Raw genomic sequence first — 18,635 nt, forward strand, 5'->3', positions numbered from 1 at the left:
GACTTATTATCTGAAGAAAACGTAACAATAGATGACCACAGAAAAACCCAGCCCAAAACAAAAACCCAGCTCCTGATGGCTGGGTAACCACTGGAAATAATACATTAGCTTCCAGCATGTTAGACCTGTCGTTGCAATATGTCATGGAGGGATAAGGCCATCAATGCATGAGTTAATAGAGGAATGAGAGTGTGAATCACCTGTAGAAATACAGAGACTCTAATAGAAAGTTAGAAAAATTCTGCTAAGGTAAGATCCATCCAAGGTTTAACCCAGGGAACGACAGAATAGCAAACTGCTGTCCTGCTGCTGTAGGGTCTAAGCTTTCCTTCCATTTTCTCAGTGCTTTAACATACATTTCCGTGTCTAACACTGTGAAACTGCCTGTTAAAAGAGTTTTGTGGAAGGCGAGCTTTCTGAACAAAGTAGTTGTATTATTTTTAAGGTCATGGGTTTAGTTGATAAAGACGATAGCGTTGATGCAAAGTATTGGGGTTCACCAAGGCATTCCAGTAAGTACTGTGTGACACTTAGAATTAAAATTAACATTAAATGGAATGAATAAGCTATACTTTTGATGGCAATATTAGATAAGGCAGGTACTGGTCTTTGAAGTTTGTTAATGAGCTTCTTGTTAATGGTAAGACATAAAGTACTGAGAGTATTTCAAGCAGGAACCTAAACAGCTGATGATTCATTTGTCATTTAATATTGTTGACTCTAATCTAGCCAATAATATATAACATCTGTCCCGGTAAAGTATGCATATGACACAATGTCTGCTTGTGTGTAAGAGCAGTCTCATCACTGAGGAAACTGCTGTGGCTGGTTTCCTACAGGTTTATGTCTTGAGCTTGTCTGTCTGTCAAGCGTGAGAGCTCACCACTCATAAACAGGCTTTTCCTGTAGCTATAGCATCAAGAAGGCACCTTCCCATGGGGATTCCCTCATGCCTTCAAAGCGCACATCTAATGATGTTACCGTGGCCACAGAAACAGTACTTTCAGGGTCTCTTCCCTTTGCCTGGCTGCTTATTTAATGACACCTTCAAGAAATTAGTCATCCTTGAGGCTCTTCTCTCTGCCAAAAAGTTGGACTGATCAGGTAGCGTTGGGTTATGAAGGAAGAAGATGACACAGGCACAGAAGGGCACTTGCTCTTGGGAGCAAAGAGCCAGTGTGGCAGGGATGGGCACAGGAGGATGATGCTGGAATACGGCATCCCCTCCTCTGTCTATCATCCAAAAGGATGCGAGAGGCTCAAGGCAGCTCAAAGGAGGATTCCAGAAATGATGCAGCAGCTGGTATATATGGTTAATGGTGGTTCTGAATGGGGTTTAAAAACCCAACATGTTACAGTTGGCAAAAGGAAGGTCACAAAGCCGTTCACCTGTTGTGTACAGGTAGTTACAGCTCACTGAGGACTCAACATACTTGGTAGATATATGGTGGTCAGACTCAACCTGGAAGGAAAGCACTAATGAAGGCACTGAGGCACTGAGCCAGCTTTCCAGGGGATGTTGTGGAGGAGACTGCTCTGCAGAGAGGTAATATAAGAAGCAGGGAGGGTTGCCTCAAGACAGAGGGATCATGCTAAATGTTTGTGGGCTGCCATTCCTCCCTGCTCTTGAATTCACTGACAAGCCGTCCTGATCTTGATATCTGTAAGTTTAGCATGCTCCTGCTGGTTCAGCATCTTCAGCCATGAACTACTGGGAAAAGCACAGAAGCCTGTGCTGCCCCAGCATGGTTTTTGTATACAAGTCTTTGTTAAGGTCTTACGCTCCAAGAGTTTATCCTGCAATGTTCACAGAGGATATCAACATGAAGAGATTCAGAGTGGGATGCTGCTTTTGCATGTGCTCCAAAAACCATCTCCCATCTTTGTCCCAGCAAGAACTAGCAGGAACTGCTTTCTGTCTAGGAAAAAAACAAACCAATCTAAAACAAGCAAACCCCAAATACCACAGAGAATAATCTACATTTAACTGTTCTGGAAAGATTCACAAATAGTGAAGCATTTTTGTTTTATGTGTGCATAGTTACGGCTCCTTCTGACAGTCTGTTTAATTTATGAGGTGTGTTAGCAAAACTTCTAAGCCTTATAGATGGGGTTTAAATTATTCCAGCTGATTCCTGGGATGGTCCATGTGGTGGCACGCAAGCCGGGGGGCAAGGCAGGACTCCTGCATTCATCTGCCCTCTCTCTGGACAGGCAGCCCATCATTAGTGCTTGTCCAAATGTCCCTTCCCAGCCTCTCTTTCCCACTGTCACCCTGAACGCTTTCCAGGGCAGGGAAGAAGCACACTGAAGCTCCAGCCCATCACAGGAAAGCTGTACTGACATGAGATTGACTATTGACTTTAAGCCTTGCACAGCCTCTTGAAACAATGGGGTATATCCTTATGCAAGAGAAAGCTCTGTCTGCTCCACCTTGGTAGTAAGCCCCTGCCATCAGAGGTACTGTTGTCATATAGTCAGGTGGGAAATAGTTTTGAGCAGCAGCTGACTATACAGTGTTTTGCTTTTCAGGAAGGAGTTCTCTGAGCTGCTGGAGAAGTTTGGCTCCCAGAGCAACACGGGCTCAGCACGGAGTTCACCGATCCTGCACGGTGGTGGTGAGTAGCTCAGCATGTCTTCGAGGGGCAACCAAAAACCCCTCTCTCTCTCTGCTAAGAAAGTTTTCTCTATCCCAGTGTTACTTTGGAGGAGTTTTGATTTGATTTGTGCAGGTGTTTGAGTGGAGGTTTGAAGGTGAACAAGTCCTACTCCTCCTTATTGCAAGCACTTAGTGTATCCTTGGGTGCCAAGCGCAGACAGAGCCATTCCTGCCTGCACAGAGCGAGCACAAAGTGAGACAAGGGAGAACTGAGTTGGGGTTGTAACAGTTTCCCAGATGCCCCGACTTGGATTAAGTGATGTGCTGAAAAGATAACCCCAGCAATACCTTTCTCTGTAGGTGCAGCTTTCTACTATGGATTTCAAAGCATTTAAGCAACTGTTCATTCAATGGTCATTATTTTTCATTTGAAAATGGGAAATGTTTTGAGAAGTGCAACAAGGTTAACCTAAGCCAAGCGCCAGCACATCAAATCATGTGTGCATGGGGAAAGAAGGTGTCCCTCTGGCTTAGTATCCCTCCAGAAGGCTGCCAACTCTTCCTTTATGGCAGAGGAATGTCGCGCTGGCAGAGGGGTGACAGTCCCATGCTGGAACTGTGCTGAGAAGGCTGAACGTTCCTCTCCATGTCTTTAACTTCTATGTGTTTTTTCCCCAAAAAGCTGAGAAAACAGTGTCAGCTCTCAGTGACAGACCAGGAGAGGAGGGTGACGCTGGAGTATTTGTGTTCCCTGGACTGACTCTGACTTTGCTGTTCAGGTCGATACCTGGAAAGTACATCCTCAGGCTCTTCCTCACGCTCCCAGAGCCCGTTGCTGCTGAGCCCTGCCAATTCCCACAGCCCCTTCATCGGGAACCCAGCACATCCTCCACACACACAGTACGTACAGGTTGCACAGGGTTGGCCCCACAAAGCCTGTCCCTTGGTCAGTCATGAAGATATCGCTGAATGTCAAGCACTGTCTTAGTGGTAGAGCCAGTAAATACTTCCAGTGTTTGAAGAACAGCTTTGTTCATCCTCATCTCTTCTATACTGTTGTATCACCACAAGGGCTAAGAGACCATGGTGTCTTCTAGAAGTCCTTGTTGTGGTGACAGCTTGACTGCTCCTGGGAAGCACGTGCTCAAGAGCTGAATAGTTTCCCCGTTGAGGCAGTCAATACATTTACAACATGGTTAATATGCAATATGGTTACCATGCAACTCTTCCTCCTCCCCTCTGAAACCTGGGGAGAAACTATGGCCTCCAGCCAGCTGAGAGGACCCTGCAAACCACCTTTGTAAACCACGTCATGAGCAGAGTGTTTCTGTGAGGCCAGTGGTGTTTTTGGAAGGTATTTCAGGAGTATGTTTTCTGCTGCCCTGCTTCTGGCACGTTGACATCGTGCAAGAAGAGCACAAGCATTGACCTCTCGATGCAAACACTTCTGACGCCCTTTGCTTTGCTGTCAACAGTGGTTACCTACAGACACCGCATCCTTTTGTCTCCAGAGGATCTCCTGGAGCATGTGTTTTCATGTGGTTGTCTGTCCCTTTCATATTTCACAGTGCCAGAGGTTTGGACAGGCAGAGCTTGTTTTTCTGTGGAGTTTCCTCTCCAGGGTGCTTGGGGTTGCCCGTCTCAAGAGGGACAGCTCAAAGTGTGTTAACAGTTGTGGAATTGGGACCATTTGTCCCCACGGCTTGCAGCTTCCTTTTCCTTGCCAGTGTAAACAAGCCAAGTCGCTGTTAAAGAGAATCAGCCCTTACTGCAGAACCAGTAAATCCTCTTGCTAAATACCAGCTCTTTATTAGGGATTTGCAGAGGACAAATATTTGGCATCAGAGGTTTAAGCTGCTTGCATGGAATGAGAGACCCTTACAGAGAAGAGGCCAGCTCCTCTTACTTGTCAGCTGGTTAGGACAGACAGACACCCTTGCTCTGCTGTTAACCCACTCCAGGCTGCAATTCAGGCCAGAAGGGACCTGGTTTGGTGGCCTCCTTGCCCAGCACTGCCATGCTGTGCCATGTTCTGCTTATGTCCATGCTGCTGCCAGACCCCAGTGGTCTTCTCCTGGGAGCAGCATGAGCCATTTGAAACCACGGACCACTGACTGCAGCTGAGTGTTGGTGGTCAACTGCAGAGATGTAATTTGGGCTACCAGTCTTTTCATGCACGTGGCTGCCATCCCTTCTGCTCACTGCAGGTTGTGCCCAGGCTGTGGCCTCTCGTCATGGTCTCGCCTGAGGTACTGCCACCCCACTGAGCAACAGGAATCTGATATGATTCAGTCTTACCCCAGTTTCTGATATTTTGATGTGAACAGCGAGTTTTAATGCCATGTTTCATGACATCTTTTTCCTAAAATATTTCTTAGAACAATGTCTTTTCATAAGACTAAGACACATGGCTGCATGAATGCAGTCCTTTTCCCTGGCAAAGCCAGCTGGCTCTTGCAGTGCCCCACTGCCAGTCTGGGGGTACTGGCAGCTCACTGCTCTGTCACTGGGGTGTCTGACCACAGGGGATAGCATTGCTGGGGAGCACAGGGTGGTTACGCACTGGTGCCACTGTGAGGCATGGGATGCACAGCTGTCATTGCGTCTTCAGTTATCTGATAACACAAGGAGGGCCAGAAACTGAAGATCATTTGGTGAATGGCTGCTATGGAAATAAAGTGAAACAGAGAAAAGCCAGCCCATTAGGAGGAAAAGGCTTGCTGACCCTTAGATCCCACTGAATCCTTCCCCAAAACCTCCCTGTCGCAGTGCTGCCCACCATCCTGTGGGAGCTCAGTGAAATCTCTGCTCCCACAAACACTTACTGTAACTGCTGAATCTCCCCTCCAAACGAAGCCGCCTGTGGTGGCCTGGTCTTGGTGGCCTGTTGAGCCCTGTCTAGCAGGCAGCTTTTTGAGGGTAGGGTCCAACCTTATTCGAACATCCTTGACTAGGCAAGTCATCTGTACCACTGCCACAGAAGTAAATCACAGTGTAGTGGGTATTGCTATAAAGGCACTTAAGGGCTCATTTCTTAGGGCATCTTGTAAGATTTTGAGTCCAAACCTCAGTTAAGACATAGACAGCTGTGTATCCTGAGCTTCACTTTGACATTTGCTAAGGGCTGCTTAAAAGTTGACCAATAACCACATCGATCCTTCGCATACTTTTGGCTATAAAAACCAAGAGTGCGAAATATATTCTTGTTAAACCTTTAGTTTATTGTCTCTTTATTTTCTAAGTGCAAACAAGTACTCCCCAGCATTTGGGATTATGCAAGCCAGATGTCTTCATAATGTTGAAAAACGTTTGCTGAAAAATGGGAGTCCTCGCCTATGCTTTCCAAGGTTAGGTGGAAGAAAAGATGCAGAGGTAGAAAAAGTTGGGAGAAGTTAGGATTGTGCACTGAAAGAAAACCAGGCAGTTTTTTCAGTGACATGAGGAAATGAACCAGATCACCTTGAGTCACCTGCTAATATCTCTCCCTTGCAGCTACTCCATTGAATCAGGAATCCAGAGCATTTCTATAGCAAAATCCTCCGGCTTAGGGCTGACAATCAGTGGTGGATCTAACAGGCCTGATGGCCCCATGATTTATATTCAAGAGCTTATGCCAGATGGTGACTGTTACAAGGTAAGTGACCGTGGAGACCCTCAGTGACTTTGCAATGGGGACTTCTCCTAGAAGCTGTAGCTGTTCTGAAGCAGCTTTTCTAAGAATAGATGAACAATGCATTGCATGGACTAATGAGGATCTGTGTTGCAGGAGAAGGTTTTGGGCAGAGGGATATTCATCCCCAATGCTCTGACTTTATCCTTCTTTGTTTAGGATGGTAGGCTCCGACCTGGTGACCAACTAGTTGCTATCAATAAAGATTCTTTGGTGGGCAGCACACATGAAGAGGCCAGAAAAATAATTGCTAAAGCCAAATTCAGGTAGGCATGTAACATATTTCCTGTCATCATCATGGTGCTGTTGAGTTTTGGGCAAAAATCCCTGAGGTCATACCAGTCTTTAGCTTCAAGAAGCGTAAGTTAAATCAGACTTTGAGATGGTCCTGGTAGGTGATCATGTAAGGAAATCTTGAATGCATGGATTATCTTGATGTGTCATCCAGACCTGGCCAACATTGTGGTCCTCATGAATATCCTCTATCAGTGCCCAGTAGAGTTCTGCAACAGAACTGAAGTTCAAATAAGCAAGCCAGCTGCCGGAGATCCAGCTACACCAGTGCAGGCTACATAAGCCTAAGTGAGATTTTTCGAGGGAAAAAACAACTGGCATGGAAGTTCCACAAATTTAAGTTGTGCTTTTTTTTTTTTAATTGTTAATAAAATGTTCTGTATTTGTTGTTTCTTTAAGGCACGAGGAAAACACAGAAGTGGCCTTTATTCCTGGAAGGGGACGGTTACATCCTGGACTGTCAGTTCATAACAACATCCCATCACCACCTCCGAAGGCTGTAGGGAACGGTGTAAGTTCCTGCAGACTGAAGGCCCACATGAGGTCCCCAGAGGTAGGTTGAAGTCCATATCTAAGACAACCAACATCAGTCCTGTGATCTGTCTTTGATCAGAAAACTCTTCTTCATGGGCTCCATGGTAGTCCTTCTGGACAGTGGAAAGTCTGTAATGCTGATGTGTGTACCCCTGTCTTACAGCCAGGTATTTTAAATCTGAAATACTGTTTCTTCTTTCTCGGGTTTGAGACAGCAAATGATCTGTGGAGGTAATGAGAGGAGCTTCGTCTCCAGGGTCTGCATTCAGACCTGTTTCAGAAGTCTCAGGTTTAAAAAAAAAAACACAAAACCCTTCTGTGGTTTTGCATCTCATTCAATACCAGTCACAGGGCTGGAAGGGATCTCAGGAGTTGGTTTGATCTCGTCTCCTACCCAAAGGCAGGAACAACCCTTTGTTCTTAAAGACTTCTGATGATGAATCCACAGCATTCCTAAGCAATCCGTTTCTGTTCTTCACTAGCTTAATGATAAGCCAGGCTCATTCCTCCTTGTGAAGCCCAGCTCCGTGTTGTGTTCACAGATACAAGTGCTCGAGCTGTGTGTGGGGAGACAGGATTGAACCACACCACCCTCATGATAACTTAAGCCCGTGGCTGGATTCTGTGCTCAGTGTATCTACCTGGTGACTCTGTTTTTCCCTCTTACTTGTGCTTTCAGCTGTCACCTGGCACTTAAGAAAGGATGGGCACTGGTCCCAGTTTCCTGTCAAGCTCACTGTGATAATTGTGTGTTTTGGGTAAATAACACAGTTGGCTGCAGTCAGACTCAGGACCTCACTGGTGGGTTGGATGCAGAGCTCGAGGGAGAACCTCAGTGGAGAAAGATGTAAGGTCAAATTCTCAGTTACAGTAATGACAAACTGGGTTTTCCGTGCATCACCAGAGATTCTGGGATGGCTCGGGCTCGCACCTGTCCCAAGTGCTCCAGAGCAACCCCCAGGGTCTCTTTTGGCCCATCTGCACAGGAGGCAGACATGGTGCCTTTGCTCTTTATGGGTCAGATGAATCGCTCTCTCTTGAACTCCTCTATCTTCTGCTCTTTATTTACACCTACAGATTCTGCTTAGCGACTGTCTGTGCTGTTGTGTCTTCTTTTTCTAGAATAGACATGAAAATCATTTTCCTGTGCCTTCTTTGTCACCGGACATTTGCCCACCAGAGCTTACTGTTTCAGGTAAGAGTCCTGCTAGATTGCTTTCTTTGTGAGGGTGACAAACACAACCTTGGCTGCTTGGAGCTGAGAATGATGAAATTATTTTTGATCAGTGTTTATGCTGCTGTAATGGAATCTAATGGTGTGATAATGAGACTCAGATGACTAGGAGAGAGGGAAGGGAGCAGCGTGGCTTACTCAGTGAGTAGTAATTATCTCTATGTTTGTCCACAGTAAGCAGCAGAATTCTTTACTAAGCCGTTCAGAGGACTAAGGTACTCATAGCAGACAACTTCTTTCACTCTCAGCCCGTGTTTCACTTGCAGTAGTGTCTTTGCCCACGTGCAAAGATAATGTCAGACTTGCATCCAGGAGGTCCCATTGCAGGCAGCGTTCCTTTCTAATGGGAACTGGTCCTCGGAGACACACTATAAAAAAGATGATTACTTATAGTTGTAACATACGCAGCAATCCTGCGCATTATACAGGCATCAAGGATGCCCTCAGTTGGTCAAACTGGGAAACGCTTACAGGTATGGTTAAGTCGCATTTCTCTCCACATCCGAGCTTCAGTTTTTGCTTAAGTTTCCATGCTGTGTTTTCTCTCCATGCTTTGAGTCCCATGCTGAGCTCTTGACTTCTGTGGGAGAGATCTGCTCTGTTCACTTGACAGGACAGCAGCAACAGGGGGGTGAACTCAAATCAGCCTGCAGCTTCACAGGTCCCTTAGGAATCGCAGGAAACCTCAATAACCCCCATGATGGGTCCAGGGAGATGACCTCCAACAAGAGACCTTGTATCCCTATGATAGGAAGGTTACTCCTGCCCCAAGGCAAAATTGGGCTTTCCCCAGTGGCTCCTTAGCAAGACTAGCCCATTATCCTCACAGCTGCAAGTCAGATCCCTTCCCTGCTGAGGCACTGGGTCTGCTTGCGAATCCCTGTGCCATGTTGTAATTTCCATCTGGAAGGCTAAGAATGAGCATTCCAAGGTAAATTGTGTTTAGTCTATACCTGGAATTAGTGGGAGAGACAGGGAGCAGACGGTGCTGGTCTGGGTGTGTGTCAGCACTCTGCTCCCAGGGGTGCCTGTCTCACCTTGGGCAAGCTCAGCAGGCTTCAGCCTTCACTTTCTGTGCTCTGCACTGCAGAGATGCTGGGACAGGGACTGCCCTTGGCCTGTCCTCCCTGCCCCGAGCATCCTGCAGCCTTGATTTCAAGTATGTTCCTAGGTGGCCACCAACAGGCAGAGCTCCCAGTGATGGGGAGCAAAGCCCTGGGTCATGTAGGCAATCCAGCAAATAGCAATGACCTGATCACCTCCTGACTTAGCGGGGGAATTTCATTACATGTGTTTTTTTTAATGTGAAATGCTGGGGAGGCTTTGTGTCAGTGTTGTCATCCATGAAAACAGACAACTGGCTTTAAAAGAGCACCATCCAGGCCTGGAGCCTGGGCCAGTAATTGCCTCCCTGCCGGTGCCTGATGGATGCCCCGAATATCTCCATGTCCAGAGCTGACAGCAAAGCCACGTGGGGCTAATCCTGATTATCCATGCGTCAAGGGAGCTCTGCCCTTGAACTTCAAGAGTAAGTGTTGGTGGACGATCCAGCAAACCCATTTATTACCTCTTGCTGCTTCCCAGCTGCTGGTGTTGGCAGAGCGTATGAACACCCGGATTAGGAGGATTACGCTTGTGCAGCACCTCTGCAAGCTCTGCCTTCTCCTGCTGCCTGGTCTCTGCCCCTGTGGTCACAGAGGGTGCAGTGAGAAGTGCTAGAGAGGTTAAAGAGAAGCGGTGCTACTTGGCCAGACAGGGCTTCCCGTGATGTCAATCAGATCCCAGACAGACAAAATAAATTGTTCCCTGGGAAAATCCTGTGCCGCTGGCATGAGAAGGAGTTTTGTCACCAGCCTGGGCTGATGACTTGAGGGTGAGCAGGGGCAGGCAGAGCAGTCCTGCACCTTTCTGGAGTCTGCCAGGGCAGCTCCTGAGCAAGTAACGCCTTCTGCAGCCTTCTTCCCAGGGAATGTCACAGGTCCTTATGAACAAATGTGAAGGTGGTGCCCGCAATGATGAGCCAGCTGTCAGCAGCTGGCTCTTCTGAGCTCATAACAGCTTTGCACCAGCAAAGCAGTGGCTGTTTCTGCCTCTGTCTCCCCCTGTGTCGGCCTTGCAATGCATGTGGCTCCTTCTACCCCCCAAAAAACTGCCTGCCCAACTGAGGGAAAAAGGGTTCAAGGCTTTTTGCAGTCTCGAGGAGGTAAAAATTCTTGCACCAGCGTTTTTCCACATTACTTTTCATCTGTTAATTCCCTTTTCCACAGGTGTTGTGAAAGCCAAGCCCACATTTTATAAAATGTTGAGTTTCAGGTCATCTTAATCAATTAGAAAAGACAAGATCCAGGCAGATTTATTTTTTTTTTCACAGATCACCATAACTACAGACCCCAACATTCCATGAAAATTTGTGATTAGACATTTCAAAAGTTCTGGTTTTGCAGTCCGAGGTCCTTGCCTATATTATAACAAACTGTGCAGAAGCCCAGCTTCACTAAGTGTTTGCCCCAGTATCCAATGTTTTCAACGGTGGCCTCCCAGGACTGGATTTAGTAAATCCTAGTATTTTATATCTGGCTCGCTGCACACACATTATATTTAATGCAATAAGAGTTCTGAATTTTGCTTTGCAGGCACCTTTTTCCTCTACCCAAGTGCTCTTCCATTAACACTTATTTTTGCTTTTCAGCACCCGCTTCAGCATCTAATCATAAAGCAGCTTCAGGCACCAAAGCAAAAGTAGCGCTGGATCCCCATGTCCGGCTCAAGGATGGGAAACTGGAACTGGTAAGTGGAACAGGTCCCTCTCCTCAAAACAAGGTCTCCTCTTGCTCTTCTCCCAGGGTGCACTATGCAGAAAACAGTCCACGGGCATGATACCTCCTTCCTTCCAGCTGTCACGTTATTGGCAAACTCAATAAGCTTACGTGAATGGTCTTCTTGTACTCCTTTTCTGCAAAAGAACTGGTCAAGACCTTCTAGTTTTGATTCTTGCACCAATGTTGCACTCAGGCATGTAAGAACTGGGTCAGGTACAAGCAGGGGGGTCACTATGTTTCTTGTTTCTTGGAGGGACTAAAAGATGTAAGCCTGAATAGAAACAGTTGAAGAGAACCAACCTGCTTGTTTGCACAGAGTAAAGGTATAGCACTTATCTACACGTACACTATCCTCGACCGACCACCCTACACCTGCCTAATTCCCCTTCACCTCTCCAAGAAAAGCAGTAGTGCAGGCGATACAGAGTGCAGAGCCAGCTGCAGTGCTCAGAACATCGCTTTCCCTATCAGCATCCCACTGCTCACGTGCCACAATTAATTAACCTGTCTACTGAGATGGAGGCATAAGAGTTGGCAACCAAACTGTATTTATTACCAAGAGTCTGTGAAGAACAAAAAAAGGGTCTCAACTCTCTGGTCGAGTTTGCTGGAGGTTGTCCAGCCTCTGAACGTAAAAAGGGAGAAGAGGGAGTAGTGAAACATCCCAATCATGTTTGAAGGGGCATTTAAACACATCTTGGCTATTTCTCAATGCACTGGGGAGCTCCAGAAGTCTCCTCCTGGCAGTCGCATCTCCCTTGGACTCAACACATTTGCCTCAGGGCTGTAGATACCAGCAGCTGCCCTCCAATCTGCTGCTGGGGTGACCTTGGGCAGACTGGTGTGGGCGAGGGAAGGCTGAAATATGAGAGATCTCATTGAGGATCCAGCCAGTACCACTGCTCCTCTCATAATTTTATGGAAAATGCATTCCACAGGCAGGGAGTGGAATATATTCCACCAAAGAGCAGGGAGTGGAGGTGCCCATGTGTTCACTGAGACCCCGGTGAAGAGCAGACTGCCCCTGGAGGGCCATGCCACCCCATCCGGTTTTGGAGTGCAGATCCCACCCTGAGTACTACTGGATTTGGGGGTGGCGGGGAGAATATGGGAACACAGCCCCTCCTGCAAAGCCAGGGAACTCCAAGGAGAACGCCAGCGAGCATCTGCTGCCACCACACGGCAGATGCAGTGGTTGCCCTTTTGCTGCTGTCTCCTCCCGGGAGGGCAGCACACAAGCAGGAATTTCCCTTCTAAACCCGCATAATTCTCCTAAAGCAGGATTTAAGACTGCATTTTTGCACCGACCTCTGCTCATCATTGGTATGAAAGCAGCTTCTCTTTGGAGGGGGGTGTTGGGGATGCTTGGCTTCCCCTTTTAAAAGCCAGTGTGATGAGCAGACAGCTGCAGCAGTGCCGGGGTCAGGATGTCCACCTTGACCGGTACAACCTGAGATGGTTTTGGGGTAGCCCACGCCAGGTGCCAACATCAGCAGGCTGAGGATCAGCACCCCAAAGCCTGCAAGCCTGCAGCACTGCCTGGTGCAGGAATGGTGGGCAGAGGAGGAGAGCTGGGACTCAAACAGGCCTCACGGGCAGCACGTGACAGCAAAGGGGTCCCATGAGCTTGCTGGTGATGGAAACATGAGCAAGGGTTTGTCTGCAGCCCCTTTCAGGGGACCATGTGGGCAGTGCTGTACCTGCATGAGCAGGAGCCATGTGTGCAGCCTGGGACAGGTGAGTGTTTAACGCTGGCTTTGCTTTGTCTTTCAAAAGCTTTTACTTACTGCTGCCAGCAGCAAAGTGGGGTTTGCACAGGTTTATCTGCTTCTGTGTAGTTCCCTAGGGTTGAACTGATAAATACCAGTAGAAGATAAGGCATCAGGCATAATGAGAGAGCAAAAGGTGCAGAGGAGAAGGAAAATGTCTGAATGTCTCTTTTTGCCACAGGAAATATTCTGTGAATAGCTCTTATCTTCTTGGTCCCAAATATAATTCTTGGGCAATAAGAGAAGGAGGAGAGGCTGAGCTCTTGGCAGCTACAGCTCCACCGGCTTCTGATAAAGCTCCTGACAATTTGTCATAGCTGCAAATCTGCTTGCAATCTGTATAAAATGTTCTTGGAGGGATGTGAATGTGTCCCTGTCTTCAGGGACAGACATTTCTGTACACATGGAGGAGAGACTGGAAATCCAGCCCAAGCCTGCTCCTTTGGAACATGCCTGGAGAGTCACTTCCAGGAGAAAACTCAGCACCAAGTGTTTTCCCATCACCTACTTCAACAAGTTGCTTTTCCAGTATTTTTCTTTTTAAAGGCTCATTGTTTCTGCTCAAGGTCCTGCAGTATCTTGGTCTGGATGTGACTGAGGAGAAGAAGCGGCAGTTACGGCAAAGTTTGACCACAGACTCGCAGGGGACGGTGGCCTTTGGAGGTGAGTGGGCAGCTCTGTGTCTGACGGGCTTTTTCTTTTTTGCATAGTTTTGCTGGAGGCTGAGAAAGGAGAGAGGCATCTGCTGAAAGGTGGCAGGTAATACACCTGCCTGGGTATTGATGTAGCCTCAAAACAGTCAAGAAAAGTCGCAAATACAAAAGGTGTTTGGTAGAGATGTATGTAAAATGAGGAAAAAAAAGAAAGTCAGTGCAAGGGCTCACATTCCTTAAACCCCAGCTCACCTGACGAGAGCTGGCCAGAGGACAGGCTGAAAATAAAAGCCTGCTCTGCTTTCAGTGACCTGCCAGAACGTATCTGGCCACAGGGTCTACTCCCTAGAAGGTTTTTCACAAAAATTCAAAGCCATCAGCAATGTCCCCAACAGCCTTGCAAGACACAACACCTCTTAGCTGAATGTTTTTGTGCAGTGAGTGATGAGATATGGAACCATGCGACTGGCTTCATAGTTTGTGGCAATAGAAATAAGGATGATTAGGGGTATTTGGCAAGTATGCCAGCAGCAAAGATGCTGCTCTCGTGCAAAGACTCCGGCTCCTGCTGCAGCCCAAGGACTGAGGGCTGGAGGGGCTGGGATCTGCTGCTACCCCCTCTCGGTCACACCAGCTCACGCCTGTCCCATGGAGCCCCTCGCACTGAACTTCCCTCCAGGGCTGAGAGCAAAATGAATCTGGATTTTCAGTCTTGTCAATTTCATGCCTTTTCTAAGTGCTGAAGTAATTGAGTTAGGTTATTTCTTTTCGTTTGTTTGTTTAAATCGGCAACATGAGAAATGCCAGCAGACAGGTGAGTGCCTTTTGTCAGAGAAATGTGGTTTTGGCGTAAATTTTATAATGCTGAAAACCACTATTGTGAGAACTCTGCTGTGAAAATATCTGGAGTTTTTTGGTTTTTAGAAGTTTGTTTTTTTCAACTGGATAAGAAATGAGCCTGGTAAAGACAGTCAATGAGTTATGTAAGCTTGATGGATTGACAAAGAACTGAGGAGTGTTAAGAGAAGCCTGTTTGGCATCTCCAAACCCACTCTGCTTGCCAGTCAGTGGATGTCCCCAAAATCAGTGGCATTTTCTCCTAACACCTTAGTGCTTTTCTCTTCTAGCCTGTTAAAAACTGATCCTTTCTCGTAGATGTTCTCCAAGCACTCAGGGATCTGATGCAGGAGGAGCTGGATGAGGCTGGTCTGGATTCCAGCTCCATACTCTTCACGCAGCACGAAGTGGCCAGTTTGCTGGATACGTCGGCTTTTCACTCTCCGGTCAGTCAGTCTATCGCTCTTCTGCACTGAATCCACGAATCTTCTACATGAAATCCATTCAATTCTGAAACGGGGAAAACTAAATTACCATTTCCTGGTTGTTCTAAAGATAAGGCAGAACTATCCATTAATCATTTTGATTGTAGGAAATTCTATAAAATACTTGAAACTTCTCATTTTTAAAGCAAATAATGGCATCTATGGGATGATGTGAAGGAAGTAGCCTGGCAGTTATGCAGAAGGAAAATTAGTCCTAATTAATCAATTAACTAATTTCACCTGGTTCACAAAATGAAAATTCACTGTAGTGCATCAATTCCAGCCATGTCAGGGATCAGAGAGTGAAATCCTGTGGGGTGAAAAAGCCCCCTGCAGTTGAATTATCTAATGTGCCTTTTGATCTGTTGCATAAAAATGCTGACCCCTCTCCAAAGTGATTTTGATTCATTGTTGTTCTGGGTACAGAAAACAATATGCCTGCCATATAGCCCCATGTTTTTGGTAAAGTGTGAGTGGTGTGTGATGTTTTCTGCCTCTCTGCCTTGCAGACCTTTGACTCTCTCAGCTGTAATGGCAATGAGGAGCTGGAGCAGCTGCAGCTGGAAATGATGGATCTGCGGCAAGAAGTCCGAAGGCTAAAGGTGGAGCTCCTCCTCTGAGTAGATTTCTTGTCTGGTGCCTTCTGCTGTAGCTCGCTGTAGTCGTACGTGGGGGTAATGGTGTAGCCTGTCCCTCTTAGGAAGCCACCAATTGGCATTCTGTGCATTCCTCATTACAAAGGAGACTCTCACCCTCGTCTTTACTTAATTGCCTCTTTCTCGCTCTCAACCTCAAATGAAAACTTATTTGTGCTGAAAGTATGCAGTCTCTTTTTAGCAGTGAGTCTCTTTTTAGAGTGAGAGCAGCATATTTAAAATATAAAAACATGCATTACAACTGAAGTCCATGAATAGCAGAAGCACGTCCTCCCATACTGGCCTGGCTGCAGATTGCCGGCACGGCTGTTCACACCATGGCCGTGTCCAGGTGGATTTCTGCAGGTCACAGCCCAAAAAGCACTGACACGGGGAGAGTGCACATGACAGCTTCTGTAAAATATTATTCCAGTGGGTAGGGGCTACGAGACCGGGGTACCTTCAAGGGAATATCCTATTGCTTGTTGCTTCTAATCCAGTGGATATATTTTCCCCAGTCACTCCTGAAAGAGGTGGAGAACAGCAAAAAGTCAATGGAAGATGAGCTTCAGAGACTGAACCAGGTTAGTGAAGAGATTGCTGGGGGGCTTGGTGCAGTTTGGGTGGTTGGCAGGTGAGGGGGATGTGGTGTATTGACCAGAACTTCTCACTGCTTCCAGAAAGCCCTGGGCTTCCTCTCGGAGAACCGGACACTGCACAGCAAGCTTCAGATGGCCGAGGTGGTGCAGAGACAGGCTCACAGCGCCGAGCAGGACTATGAGGAAGTGATCCACTTGCTGGAAGCTGAAATTGCAGAACTGAAGATGCAGCTGGCGGGGAAGAAAGCAAAACACGTCTCTGAAATAGAGGTAACGCAACCCCTCAGCCTGGGAAAAAACCCACAACCCCTCTGACCCTTCTTCTGTGGGCTCCCCTTCTATTTATGAAGAAGAAAATGAACGTAGCATATATATCATTTGTTGTGTATTCACAAGGCCAGCATGGTCTCTGCATCTGTGTTATAATCTGTATAATTTCCACTGTCGCTATTTCCAAAAGCCAAGGCTGGAGCATCAACATCACCTTTCTCTTCTTCCTCCGGTCTCATCTCAGGAGGACATCCTGGAACTGAAAAGACAGTTGTCCCTGGCTGACGGCCAGTTACGAAAATCAGAAGTCTCACGGAAGCGCCTGGAGATCTGCAATAGGAAACTGCTCCTGTTTGTGCAGGTGAAATGCTGAACCACCCCCGTGCTGGTGGCATCAACATGGCTTCTTACCTTAAGGCTGATTTTGCAAGTCCAAATAACTTCCTGCTCCATAAGCAGGAGAGTGTTTTTCTTAATAGTATCTCATCCTAAAAAGGCGCTGTCTGTTGGTTAGGAGAAACTAGGGAATTAACTCATATATACTCATATACCTGCACCACGTAAACACTGTGGTGCAGGTTTAGCCTGGTGGCTCTGCTGTCCCTGATTCACTGTGGTCCCTGTGATGCTCTGGTTGAGGATGCTCCAGGAACTCTCAGACGTGATGGTCAAAATCATGTCTTCTAACTTCCCCTGGATGGTTGGTTCTCTACAAAATAAATGTGAACTCGAAGAGCAGCTTTGCTCTTCTGGCGCTTTTTTCCCCCAGATTTTTCTGCAAAATTGCATACTTAATTGCTTTAATCTTTTAATTGACTATTCTTCCACTTCACTACCTGTATTGGGAATACAAGCTTGCGTTAATTATTAGTAAACTGGCCAGCATGGGGTCACTAGTATTCAGTATTTCTGCTACAGCTACTAATGGCCTATCCCAAGAGCTCTTGAGATCAACAGGAAGCAGCAGAGCGCGAGGAAGCATAGACGCTGTGTCCTCTGCTTCAGAGAGAGAAGAATTGAAATGCCCCTAGACCTGCGGTGCTATGTGCTGGTGCCTGTGTGGTTTGGGGCTGGACTTTGGAAGTGGAATTGAGTTGGCTCCAGGGTCAAGCATCACAGGATTTTGACCACTGGAGCAAAACATCTTCCTTTTTGATACATCCCTCAGTAGTGTTTGAGAACTCACTAACTGTGCACGGTAATGAGAGTATAGATGTGCAGGTATAGTCCAGAAACCAGGGACTGCAAGTAGTGACGATCAAGACTCACTAAAACATAGCCTGCAAAATTGTTCTTTGGAAAGGTATTTTTATGTTGCATTTCACATATTTTAGTGTTGGTATTAAAAGGCATAATTTAGATGTGTCTGTACATTTGCATAGGCTGTGAATGTTGCTTGAGTTGCAAAAGGCCTTGAGATATTTGCTTCAAGGGCAATGAATAAGCAGAAGCTGATTACTGTCATATTAAATCTGATCATCAGGAAAAACCCAAGGGGTTTGTTCTCAGGAATTATTCATTCCTGCAAGTCTGAAACCTTTTTTTTTTTGGTTGCCTTTTCTTTTTTCTTTATTTTTTTTTTTTTTCTTCACGGCAGAACGTCCACAAGGTCCTGAGCACACGCAGTCACTTACCAGATGAGAAAAGGTAGGAGATGGCTTCTAGAAATCGTGAACAGCAACATGAAATGTCCTTTTCTGACTTTTCTCAGGGGGAGGTGATTTGAACATAACCAATGCAGGATTCTAAACATACTGTCACTTGGGAAGTGAAACCATGGGAGAAAGATGATTTAGAGGCTGCTAGTGGATGGGCACCTCTAGGGGGTGTTGGCTTTTTGGGGAATATGTAGGTGAAACACTCCTCTGGTTAAGTTGCTTTTGTTAGCAGAGACCCTAAGCAGGTTCTTTCAAATAAGATAGTTTTGATCCACCTGCTTTTCCCAACATATGTCAGTTTTTGGCTTCAGGACCATGTCCTTTTCCATCAGCAGTTACAGAAACTGACAGAGTATAAGCAAAGAGCCAATATGACTCTCAGCTGCATGAATGGGTGGAAAAATAAGAGTTTGGGCTTCTGGACTACCCTTCAACTTGAACCTGTCTCCTATCACTTGGAAGAAACATATCACAACTCTACTATCAGAATGCTGGTGTGTTTTTAATTGATTGTTATTCATTGGAAGGTCATGGTCTCATAGATAAGACCAGCTCCTTAAAAACAAGTCAGTTTTTAAG

At 46.6% G+C, this 18,635-nt stretch overlaps 1 protein-coding gene across 3 annotated transcripts in view; it reads left to right on the top strand.

The window, feature by feature from the left end:
• LOC106145767 (syntaxin-binding protein 4) overlaps positions 1–18,635 on the top strand; it is a 42,520-nt gene that overhangs the window by 20,398 nt on the left and 3,487 nt on the right. For all 3 annotated transcript variants that reach the window (XM_065030976.1, XM_021291963.2, XM_065030977.1), the window contains exons 6-19: positions 2,533–2,618; positions 3,379–3,499; positions 6,092–6,233; positions 6,429–6,535; positions 6,963–7,116; positions 8,220–8,292; positions 11,021–11,118; positions 13,486–13,582; positions 14,728–14,855; positions 15,404–15,496; positions 16,048–16,113; positions 16,210–16,398; positions 16,643–16,759; positions 17,996–18,045. In XM_065030976.1, coding sequence (XP_064887048.1) covers positions 2,533–2,618; positions 3,379–3,499; positions 6,092–6,233; positions 6,429–6,535; positions 6,963–7,116; positions 8,220–8,292; positions 11,021–11,118; positions 13,486–13,582; positions 14,728–14,855; positions 15,404–15,496; positions 16,048–16,113; positions 16,210–16,398; positions 16,643–16,759; positions 17,996–18,045 — 1,521 coding nt within the window. The remainder of the gene's footprint in view (positions 1–2,532; positions 2,619–3,378; positions 3,500–6,091; positions 6,234–6,428; positions 6,536–6,962; positions 7,117–8,219; positions 8,293–11,020; positions 11,119–13,485; positions 13,583–14,727; positions 14,856–15,403; positions 15,497–16,047; positions 16,114–16,209; positions 16,399–16,642; positions 16,760–17,995; positions 18,046–18,635) is intronic.

The sequence above is a fragment of the Columba livia genome, chromosome 15, assembly GCF_036013475.1.
Source record: "Columba livia isolate bColLiv1 breed racing homer chromosome 15, bColLiv1.pat.W.v2, whole genome shotgun sequence".
Taxonomy (NCBI): Eukaryota; Metazoa; Chordata; class Aves; order Columbiformes; family Columbidae; genus Columba; species Columba livia.